Raw genomic sequence first — 12,265 nt, forward strand, 5'->3', positions numbered from 1 at the left:
TGTTTCTTTAATTAATTTCAAAGGGCCTCTCATTTCATGCCCGAATATTAACTCGAAGGGAGTGACTGAGTGGATTCGTTTGGGACATTTCTAATGGCAAACAATTCGGGTGTGTTCTCAACATGGTCTTCAAGATCTGATGCCATCTTTCTAAAGCTCCCTGGGATTCAGGATGATACACACTGGATTTAAAGTACTGTATATCTGAGCTATCCATAACCTCCTTAAACAGCCTAGCAGTAAAATTTGACCCTTGGTCTGACTGAATCTCTCTGGATAGCCCATACTGTGTGAAGAAAGCTACTAACTCCTCTACTACCCTTTTTTTCCTTGATACTCCGTGATGGAATTACCTCGGGAAATCTGGGAGACACAACCATTATGGTTAACAAGTACTGGTTCCCATTTTTAGTTCTTAGGAGGGGACCTACACCATCAATTATAACCCTGGTGAAAGATTCTTCAAATGCAGGAATGAGCAACAAAGGTGCTGGTTTTATTATCATCTGTGGCTTACCTACTATTTGGCATGTATTACACATCTAGCAAAAGGTAACCACATCCTTGTGCATTCCAGGCCAATAATAATGTTTTGTACCTTCCCCTGAGTCTTTTGTACTCCAAGGTGACTTTGGGGTATGTAAGGATACTAGTGATAAAGCGTCATGTCGTCTTGTGGTTAGTTGATGTTCATGTATCCTGGTGGCTAGTTTTCTGCCTGTTTGTGCAATGTACATAAGATAAGGAAGGACACCACTTCGACTGAGAGAATACATCCATCCTCGGACAAGCCAAACAGAGACATGCACAAGAATTCCGAGATGCATGGTATTCCAGCCAGAACTCTGTCAACAAACACATTGACTTGGACCCCATTTACCACTCCCTGAGAAAAAGAATGGGAAATGACATCACCACAGGAAATGACATCACAATAGGAAATGACATCACCAATCCAAAGAAATCCAAACATATCAATAGAAAGCAGGAATCATTAGCAGTGCTTCATCCGGAGGCTCACTGAAGATGTTACCTCGTATGGTGACGAAACTCAGCGATCAAACCTACACCCAGAACCTTAACCTGAGCTACAGATCTTCTCAAAAACTTACTAACTGCTGCTCTCTTTCATGTAGGCAGGGATTGCTGCTCTCTGTATTGTAGACGGAGACTGCTACTATCTAAAGTATACACAGTGACTGCTGTTCTCTATTATATACATAGTTATTGCAGTTCTCTGTAATCTTCCCAGTGACTGTTATTCTGTACAAAATTCCCAGGGACTACTGTTTTCTTCAATATATACAGAGGCTGTAGTTCTGGTACGCTCAAGTGGAGACAACCTCCCTGCTTCTATCCTATCTGTTCCCTTCATAATTTTATATGTTTCTATAAGATCTCCCTATACCTTTCTAAAATTTCACTGAGTATAGACCCAGTCTATTCAATCTCTCCTCATAAGCCAATTCTCTCAATGTTGGTCTCAACCAAGTTAACCGCCTCTGCACCCCCTCCAGTGCCAGTACATTCTTCCTCAAGTAAGGAGACCAAATCTGTACATAGTACTCCAGGTGTGGCCTCACCCACACCTTGTACAGCTGCAGCATAGCCTCCCTATTTTTAAACATCTCTCTAGCAAAGAAGGGCAATATTCAATTTACCTTCTTAATGGCCTGCTGCACCTGCAAACCAATGTTTTATGATTCATCTACAAGGACACCCAGGTCCCTCTGCAATTGTTCCCTTGCAAGCTTCAATTTTTATAATAATCCATTTTAATTTTCTTCCTACCAAAATGAATGACCTCACATAGCGTCACACAGTCATACAGCATAGAAACAGACCTTCGGGTCCAACCTGTCCATTCCAAATATAATCCCAAATAAATTTTGTCCCACTTGCCTATAGTTGTCCCATATCCCTCCAAACCTTTCCTATTTGTGTATTTATCTGCAGCAATGGGTACATACTGCAGCTGTATAAAACTCTGCTGCAGCTGCACTTGGAGTTCTGGTCACCACATTATAGGAAGGATGTGGAAGCTTTGGAAAGGGTTCAGAGGAGATTTGCTAGGATGTTGCCTGGTATGCAGGGAAGATCTGATGAGGAAAGGCTAACGGACTTAAGGCTGTTTTCATTAGAGAGAAGAAGGTTGCGAGGTGACTTAGTTGAGACATATAAGATAATCAGAGCATTAGATAGGGTGGACAGTGAGAGCCCTTTTCCTTGGATGGTAATGGCTAGCATGAGTGGACACAGCTTTAAATTGAGGGGTGATAGATATAGGACAGGTGTCAGAGGTAGTTTCTTTACTCAAAGAGTAGTAAAGGCATGGAACATCCTGCCTGCAACAGTAGTAGACTCTCCAACCTTAAGAGCATTTAAATGGTCATTAGATAAACATATGGATGAAAATGGAATAGTGTAGGATTGATAGGCTTCAGATTGGTTCCATGTGTCGGCGCAATATCGAGGGCTGAAGGGCCTGTACTACGCCGTAATGTTCTATGTTCTATGTACTGGACAAGGTACTTACAGAAAAATGTTAATGCAATGGAAGCAGTTCACAGAGTTAGAATAGATTGGAATGTGCAGACTGCCTTATGAGGAAAGGACAGACAGGCTAGGATTATATTCTGTGGAGTTTAGAAGCATCAGAGATGACTGAACTACAATGTAAGGGATCCTGAGGGGATTAGATTAGATTACTTACAGTGTGGAAACAGGCCCTTCGGCCCAACAAGTCCACACCGACCCGCCGAAGCGCAACTCACCCATTCCCCTACATTTACCCCTTTACCTAACACTACGGGCAATTTAGCATGGCCAATTCACCTGACCTGCACATCTTTGGACTGTGGGAGGAAACCGGAGCACCCGGAGGAAACCCACGCAGACACGGGGAGAATGTGCAAACTCCACACAGTCAGTCGCCTGAGGCGGGAATTGAACCCGGGTCTCTGGCGCTGTGAGGCAGCAGTGCTAACCACTGAGCCACCGTGCTGCCTAAACCAGCACTTTGACTCCAGCACCTTAGACCACGCTCACAAACCATCCATTCGAAACAGAGAGGAGGCAACATTTTCACCCTCGGAAGGATTGTGAATCATTGAAGTTCCCTTCCCCTACAGGCAGTAAATGTAGAATCATTCAATATTTTGTAAGCTCATAGATTATGGACAAACAATGGTGATGGAAGATTTTTGGGGGAGATGCAGGAAGGTAGGGTTGAGGTTAAAATCAGACCAGCTGGGAATGGCAGAACAGGTTTGATGGGCCAAGTGACCGAGTCCTTTTCACGTGCATGTACAAAGGCCTTTCAAAGTCCCATGTACTGTACACCACAATAACACCCCCCTGATCAACACTCTCATTACCTAGGCAGAGAACGGCAGCATGTTACTTGAACACTGTTTTACTGAAGAGAAACCCATGATTTACAGGGCAGAAGCCCAGGCTGGATAAGGAACCCTAAGCTGGCAATACTTTACCAAAAAATAAATGACAGAGAAAGATAGAGAGAGAGAGAGAGAGAAAGACACACACACCCTCCCTCACACACACACACGTGCGCACACACACACACTCCACATCCACACACCTTCACTCTCTCTCACATACACACACATTTACCATTTGTTTTATTTCTCAATTAGATCCCCAACAACTATCTAATGCCTGTCAATAGACAGGACAATGAAGGAGGGTGTCATGAAAGGGGAGGCATGGGCTCAAACCTCATTCGCAATTTTCTTTGAAAAAAGCAAAATGTGCAAACCTCCAGCAGTTCTGCAAAACATCGAGAGGTAGGGGGGCATGAGAAGGATGGGTGGGCATCAGGCAGTGGTGAGAAATATAAACTTACCAATATGTACTCTGTCTGCCAGCCTCTTGCCCCACTCACTTATCTATGTGTGAGCACAGCAGGTGGTCTGGAGATGAAATGCCCTCAGAAGAGAGCAGTGAGGGGCTTGCGTGTTGTTCTCCCTCAGCTGAGAGCTTATTGGCATCACCCTGAACCCTTCTATGGAAAGTGCACCTGTAGTGAGAACTCTCTGTTGGCTTGCTGAGTTCCAAGGGCTGGACAATGATGTGTAGGTGTGCACACCCCTCCAGCAAACCCTGAGGACATTGAGCCTGTCTCTCCATGACAGCCACCAATCTGTTCACGGAGGCAGACAGACAGTTGGATGTTTGGGGCAGATTGGTCCCCATAGTGAAGCTGTACTCCTTAACCTCTGGGCACTGCCTCTGCTCCTGTCTCTGATTGTGCATGTGCACGAAATCCTTGATTAGCAAAATCACAGCATCCTCTCCTACCTGAGACTGAGTGGTCCCTGGTCTCTAGACGTCCTCCGAGTGGCAGCAGATTGGGATGTTCCTTCCTCGGCCAGCTGCAGAGCATATGGCAGTGAGATGCTCAGCAGCTTGTGCCTGTGACTCTAACTTAGCTAACGTTCCCACTGAGTTCAGTTGTCAGTATCTGCGTTGGTGTTTTGGAAGGAGGCTGTATTACCAGTGTCTTGGAGGCCTTCCCCTTAGAGGGGCAGGACGACATTTCTTGCTTAACAACTGAAACAACTGGATATTCCACTGGTGCCTGTGTGAGAGAGAATGGGGTCACGGTCAAGGGTTAGGAGGGATACGCAGTGACGGACACTGATAGTGGGGCTACTGTGAGGCTAAATGTGTATCCAAGTAACAAAATTGATAGAGCACGAATAGGGTCTTGCAAAGCATCTCGCATACAATTCTATTACAAACCCGCAGCTGCAGTTATTTATAAAGACACAGCTGGAAAAGAACAATTTTGTACTTGATTACTTTGGAGTCTGAGATCTGTCACATATAGTAGAAAAGGACTATTTACCTTAGTTAAGATTTCCAAACAATCATGCTTACAGTTTTGAACTGGTTATAGATGTCAAATGTATTTACATATAACCAAAAAAACATGAAAGCATTTTCACTAAAAATCCTATGAGCGTGACAGCCTCAGATAGAAAGGGAAGGCCTGTCCCATTCTGTTAGTTGCAAGGACCAAACCACAGTTGCAGAAGTTAGCAGTGTTGGAATTTGATTGAATACAAAATGCAAGGTTCAAGGAGAAAGATAAGGTAGTTAATTGATTAGCATCGCTGCCTCATAGTGCCAGGGATCCAGTTTGGAATCCAGCCTTGGACAACTATATGTATGGAGTTTGCACATTCTCCCTTTGTCAGCATGGATTTCCTCCAGGTGCTCCGGTTTCGTTCCACCGTCCAAAGATGTGCATTCTTAGGTGAATTGGCCACGCTAAGTTGACCAGAGATGTACAGTTTAGGGTGGATTAACTGTCGGAAATGCAGGGTTACAGGGATAGGTTGGGGCGCAGTCTGGATGTGATGTTCTTCTGAGGGTCGCTGTGGATGCTTTGGGCTGAATGGCCTGCTTCCACACTGTAGGGATTCTCTAGTCTAGTTGTGAGATCATGGGAATTCCTGGGACTGTCCACAAGGCTGCCCATCATCAATTATATAGTTACATGATTAATTTGAATGGGTGTAAATGTAATTAGTTAATAATATAATTGGTCTGTAGTTGTTAAAGGTGCATTAAAATATATGTCTTGCCTTTGCTCAGGAAATAAATTTCTGACCCCTGAAGTTTCTTCCCACCAGTGTAATTTCAGTAAATGCTTTGACATTGGAAGTGAACCATTGGTGTTGAGTAACTTATTTGGTCATTCAGCCACAACAGCAGTGTGAGGGGTTGGGGTGGTAGATTGAGAGACGGAAGGTATTTCATGCAACAGTAAGAGTAGTAGAGCATTAGACTTGGTGGGTGATGGGACAGAGGCAAAGATGTGAGGTGTCAGAGTGAAAGTGGTGGCACTTATCGTGGTGAAGCAGAAAAGGTCACCGACCTCCTTACAGCACCATCGGGCATTCCTCCGCTTGGTTGCGAGTGCACTGGTACGGGTGGTAATCTTGGAGCAGATTTGCAGGGTCTGATGGCGTGGCATCCCGTGCTGATCCTGAGGGAACAGAATGTCATTTCCCTGCATCCACCAGGACCTGCAGGTACCTGACGGCAAAATGGGTCCCAGTTTCTGCTTGTCTGCCATGTCTAGGAAAAATATCCGGAACCATGCTAGCCAGCTTCTGAATTCCAGTGCACACCTGGGCCTGCAATGGTGTTTTAAGATTGGCCTGGGTGCCAGGAATACCAGTCCATTCCAGGATATCCGGTGTGTAGCAAGTTGTCCTGGCTATGGTGAGGTGATAGAATCAGGCTGGTATTGGATTTCAGGAGCATCAAAGGCACATGGAAGGTTGTTCAGTGAGTTTGGGATAATATGGTGAGAAATCTTGCCAGGGCTACCATCCATAAAACTTAATAAAATTGGCTGGTCGAAATATTGGAAGATTCAGCCCAAAGTGGACATTTCACCACTTATTTGATTATTAAACACAGACAAAGTGTGACTTGTTGTCCAGAGCAGTGGTAGTTGGACTTGTTAAGAAATGACCAAAGAACAGAGTTGACTTAGTCCATGCTATGAAATGGCTGGAGTGAAAGTTGCAACTTCACAGATAATTACCAGGTGAGGTTAAAGTGATGGCACAGTTACAGTAACCTGAGTCAGTATTTTTTCATTGTGTGTGGTGGCCAGAGCAATGGCTAAATAGAGTCCACCATCAGAGGTCACAGTAATCCTGTAAGCATATGATCGGGTAGCTGAAACTCAATTTAAGGAAGGGGATGATTAAGAAACAGGTGTTTGACACTCAGGAAACAGATTCCGAGTTATCACAGAACACTCACATTGACACTGAGGCTGAAGGAAAGGGGATACATTTCCAAGTCAGGATGGTGAGTGGCTTGGAGGGAACTTGCATGTGGGGTATTTCCATGTATCTGCTGCCCTTGTCCTTCTAGATGGAAGTGATTGAGAGATTGGAAGGTGCTATCTGAAGAGGTGCTTTCAGAAAGCCAGACTCTAAACATGCCACCGGAACTTTCCACTGAGTAAGGGCCAGCCAGAGGTGAGGACACCTGCCGCCCCACACCCCCCAACCCTCCCAAAAGTATGGCCTGGAGTTTACCGACTTCCTTGCACTGTATCTCATGGGCATATGTAATGATCTGTAAACTAGGTAAGAAGACAACATAACTTCCTCCAGATCCCACCCCATCCCTTCCCCCGCTCCCCCCACTCTCAGCAAAGGGGGAGATGATGCCATTGACTAAGTTTCTGGACATACTTTAACTTTAAACTGGAAAATTCCAGTTGCTTCCATTTCCCAATTGCTGGTCTGTACTGTGATTAACAATTAACAAGAAGCATCAACATTGGATGTTTGACCGTCCGTTGTTGTACCTAACCCGGGATTGGGAAATCCTGAGCTACACACCTCCTGTGCTTCATGTTATTGCTCATTTCTGTCATTTTGGATCAGACCAGAGCTGACCAGAGAAAATGAGGTGCGGTGTTGTGTTGCTGGTTGCTGTACTCTCCCTGGGAACTGGAGCTGCTGTCCCACTGAACAAAACTAACTATGATCAGATTCAAGAAAACTTTGATTTAAATCAGGTAATTGACGTTTGATTTCGCACAACAACTTTGGCTTGCTGGGTTTTGGAGACTGTAGTCCTGCTTTTAAATTCAACTACGGGATGTGGGCTGGTCCAGCATTTATTGCCAGTCCCAAGTTGACCTTGAACCTCTGCAGTTCATGTGGTGTAGGTAAACCCACAATTCTGTTAGGGAGGGAATTCTAGGATTTTGACTCAGTGACCCTGAAGGAGCAGCAATATATTTCCAAGTTTGGACAGTGGGTGGCTTGGAGGGGAACTTGTATGAATAGAATCCCTGCAGTGTGAAAACAGGCCCTTTGGCCCAACATGTCCACAATGACCCTCCAAAGAGCAACCCACCCAGACCCATTCCCTTAACCCATCATCCTATATTTACTCCTGACTAATGCATCTAATCTACACATCCCTGAACACGATGGGCAATTTAGCATGGCCAATTCACCTCACCTGCACACCTTTGGCTTGTGGGAGGAAACCCACGCAGACACGGGGAGAATGTGCAAACTCCACACAGATAGTCACCCGAGGCAGGAATCGAACCCAGGGACCCTGGTGCTGTGAGTCAGCAGTGCTAACCAGTGAGTCACCGTGCCTCCAAAGATGGTAATGTACCTTCTTCAATATATTCAGTGGCTTGGCCTCCAGAGTTTTCTGTGATACAGAGTTCCAAGGATTCATCACCTTCTAATTCTGACAAGCCCTGTGTCCTGAGCCTGTGACTCCTTGTTCGAGATCATCCAAAGGGATTTGCATCCAATTTCTCCAGCCCTGTTAGAATTGAATATGTTTTGATCAAATCCCCTCTCATTCTTCCAAATGCCAGTTAAATTGCCCTAATCCCCTCCTCAGAGAACTAAGATCTAGTCCAGGAACCACTCTGACAAACTTTCACTGCACTCCCTCCATGGCAAGCATATCTTTTGGGACAGGGGAAAGTGAGGACTGCAGATGCTGGAGATCAGAGCTGAAAAATGTGTTGCTGGAAAAGTGCAGCAGGTCAGGCAGCATCCAAGGAGCAGGAGAATCGATGTTTCTTGTTGATTCTCCTGCTCCTTGGATGCTGCCTGACCTGCTGCACATATCTTTTGGGAGACAAAACTCTGCACACAGTATTCCAGGAACAATAGCAAAAATGGTTGGGAAAATTCAGCAGGAATGGCATCATCTGTGGGGAAAAAGCAGAGATAATGTTTTGGGTCCAGTGATCCTTCTTTAGATGCTTCTCCAAGTGTCACTGGACCCAAAATGTTAACTCTGTTTTCTCTTCACAGATGCTGCCAATCTGCTGAGTTTTCCCAGCAATTTCTGTTTTTGTTTCTGATTTCCAGCATCTGCAGACCTTTGGTTTCTTTTTCTCACAGTATTCCAGCAGTGGACTCAGCAAGGACCTATACAACTGCAGTTAAGGTTTCCCGACTCCTGTATCCAAACCTTCTTCCAATGAATACCATTTGCCTTCCTGACAGTGTATTACAGCTGTATGCTTGTTTTTAATGACCAGTGTACATGGACCCCCAGGACCCTTTGTACATCAACATTTTCCGATCTATCACTATTTAAATAACACACTGTCGTTCAGTTTGTGCTGCCAAACTGTATAAATTCACATGTATCCACCTTAAATTGCATCTGCCATGTATTCAACTTGTTTAAACCACTTTGATGCCTCTTTCCTTCCTTCTCCACAGCTCACAATTCCGTCTGATTTTGTGTCATTAGCGAATATTTCATTTCCTCATCCAAGTTGTTTATATAAGCTGGGATTGAGGCAAACATTGTGAGGGAGGAGGTTGGTTCAGTGAGTGGGCAAAAGAAATCGGCAGATGGAGCAGAATGTGGAATAATTTTTGCTAAGAAAACTAGAATATCACTTAATGGAGAGAGACTGTAGAATACTGCAGTACAGAGGGATCTGGATGTCCTTGTACATGAAACATAAAAGGTCAGCCTGTGGGCACATGTTAAATTAGAAAGACTCAAAGTTGGCTCTTTGTGGGCAACACAAAGATTGTGGGAGCTGTGGATAGTGAGGAAGATTGACAAAGGATACAGTAGGATATAGATAGACTGGAGACATGGGAGGAGAAATGGCACATAGAATTTAATCCAGACAAATGCAAGGTGATGCATTTTGGAAGGTCTAATAGAGTCATAGGGTCATAGAGATGTACAGCATGGAAACAGACTCTTTGGTCCAACCCGTCCACGCCGACCAGATATCCCAACCCAATCTAGTCCCACCTGCCAGCACCCGACCCATATCCCTCCAAACCCTTCCTATTCATATACCCATCCAAATGCCTTTTAAATGTTACAATTGTACCAGCCTCCACCACATCCTCTGGCAGCTCATTCCACAGGAGAGAAGTGTACAGTAAATGGCAGAACCCTTATTAACATTAACATAGAGAGGGGTCTAGGTGTACAGGTCCACAGTTCCCTGAAAGTGGCAATACAAATCAATAAAGTGGTCAATAAGGTATGTGGCATGCTTGCCTTCATCAGTCAGGAAATAAAGTATGGAAGTTGACAAGTTATGTATAGAACTTTAGTTCGACCACATTTGGAATATTGTGTATAGTTCTGGTTGCTGCACTACCAGAAGGATGTGGAGGCTTTAGAGGCGATACAGAAACAATTTACCAGGATGTTGCCTGGTTTGGAGGGTACTAGCTATGAGGAGAGATTGGACAAACTTGGTTTGTTTTTACTTGAACATTGGAGGCTGAGGGAAGCTTATAAAATTATGAGAAGCATGGATAGAATGCACAGTTGGAATCATTTTCCCAGGATGGAAATATAAATTACGAGAGGATATAAGTTTAAGGTAAAAGGGGGTAATTTTAAAAGAGATGTGGGAGGCAAGTATTTTGCCCAGAGGGTGGGAAATGCCTGGAATGTGCTACTAGAAGAGGTGGTAGAAGCAATAGCAACGTTTAAGATCCATTTTCACAGATACATGAATAGGCAGGGAATAGACGGATACAGATCGTGTGGAAGCAAATTGCTTCTAGTTTAGAAGGACATCACATGTTGGTGCAACTGTGGTGAGCCTAAGGGTCTGTTCCTCTGCTGTACAGTTTTTTAGTGTAAGGAAGATGGAGTATAAAAATAGGAAAGCTTTACTACGATTGTCCAAGTCATTGGTGAAACTGCACTTGGAATATTGTCAACAGTTTTGGTCATTACTTAAAGAGAGGCATGTTTGCATTAAAACAGTCCAACAAAGGCTCACTAGGCTGATTCCTGGGATGAAGGCGTGTCTTATGAGGAAAGTTGTGCAGGTTGGACCTGTACACATTGAAGTTTGCAAGAATGAGCGATGGTCTTACCAAGACATTTATTATTCTGAGGGGGCTTGGCAGGATAGATACTGAAAGAATGTTTTCCCATCTGAGGGAATCTTCAACTTGGGACTAGTTTAAAAACAAGACAAAGAAGAGGATGAATTTAGTGTCATAGAGTCACAGAAATATACAGCACAGAAAGAGACCCTTGCGTCCAATTCATCCATGCCAACCAGATATCCTAACTAAATCTCGTCCCTTTTGCCAGCATTTGACCCATACTCCTCTTAACCCTTCCTAATCATATACCCATTCATATTGCTTTTAAATGTTGTAATTATACCAGCCTCCATCACTTCTTCTGGCAGCTCATCCCATACATGCGCCACCCTCTGCATGAAAAGGTTGCCCCTTGGGTCCCTTTTAAATCTTTCCCCTCTCACCTTAAACCTACACCCTCTCATTCTGAACTTCCAGGGAAACCCAGTGAAAGACCTTGTCTAATTACCCTATGTATGTCCCTCGTGATTTTATAAACCTCTATAAGGTCACCCCGCAGCCTCTGACCCTCCAGGAGAAATAGTCCCAATCTATTCAGCCTCTCCATATAGCTCAATTGTCTTCTGTCAGAAGATGGTTACACTTTGGACTTCTCTACCCTGAGAGAGCTGTCGAGGCCAGGTCATTGAAAATCCTCGGGGCTGAATTAGAGAGATTTGGATCAATGAGGGTTGCAGGGATTAAACAGGAAACGAGAATTGAGACTACAACCAAATAGGCAGCAATCTCATTGAACCGTGAAGCAAACTCAATGGGCTGAATGGCTAAAGATCAATATCCATTACTGGATGAACAAAAATAACCTCCATTTAAACCTTGGGTAGACTGGGGCCATTATTTTTGGTTTGTGCTCCAAACTCCATTCCCATACTCCTGACTCCATCTCTCTCCCATGAAAGTCTCTGCAGTTGAACGAGACTGTTGTCAACGTACATTTTGCACCTTTTCAGAGACAAACTTCCAATCATATCTTTGCAATAACACTCAATCGGCTACATTTCAACTCTTCCAGCACCACTAATCCAGAATCTCACTGACTTCAGCCTTGCCTGAGTCCCCTCTTGATGAAAGCCTCATTCATGCTGTGGTTATTCTTATCCCAGACACTTCCAACTCATTTCTGGTCAGCCCACTCATTCTCCAGAAACTCCAATTCCTCCAGAACATGGTTCCTGTGTCCTTGCTCCCACTAGACAATAGACAATAGGTGCAGGAGTGGGGCATTCTGCCCTTCGAGCCTGCACCACCATTCAATATGATCATGTCTGATCATCCTTAATCAGTATCCTATTCCTGCCTTATCTCCATAACCCTTGATTCCACAATCCTTGAGAGCT

The 12,265-nt window shown here is 44.4% G+C and overlaps 1 protein-coding gene across 1 annotated transcript in view; it reads left to right on the top strand.

Annotated features, from left to right (window-relative positions):
* The first annotated feature begins 7,419 nt into the window (after positions 1–7,419).
* LOC122564693 (alpha-1-microglobulin/bikunin precursor) overlaps positions 7,420–12,265 on the top strand; it is a 35,288-nt gene continuing 30,442 nt past the window's right edge. The window contains exon 1 of the mRNA XM_043719800.1: positions 7,420–7,576. Coding sequence (XP_043575735.1) covers positions 7,463–7,576 — 114 coding nt within the window. The 5' untranslated portion in view covers positions 7,420–7,462. The remainder of the gene's footprint in view (positions 7,577–12,265) is intronic.

The sequence above is a fragment of the Chiloscyllium plagiosum genome, chromosome 30 (assembly GCF_004010195.1).
Source record: "Chiloscyllium plagiosum isolate BGI_BamShark_2017 chromosome 30, ASM401019v2, whole genome shotgun sequence".
NCBI lineage: Eukaryota > Metazoa > Chordata > Chondrichthyes > Orectolobiformes > Hemiscylliidae > Chiloscyllium > Chiloscyllium plagiosum.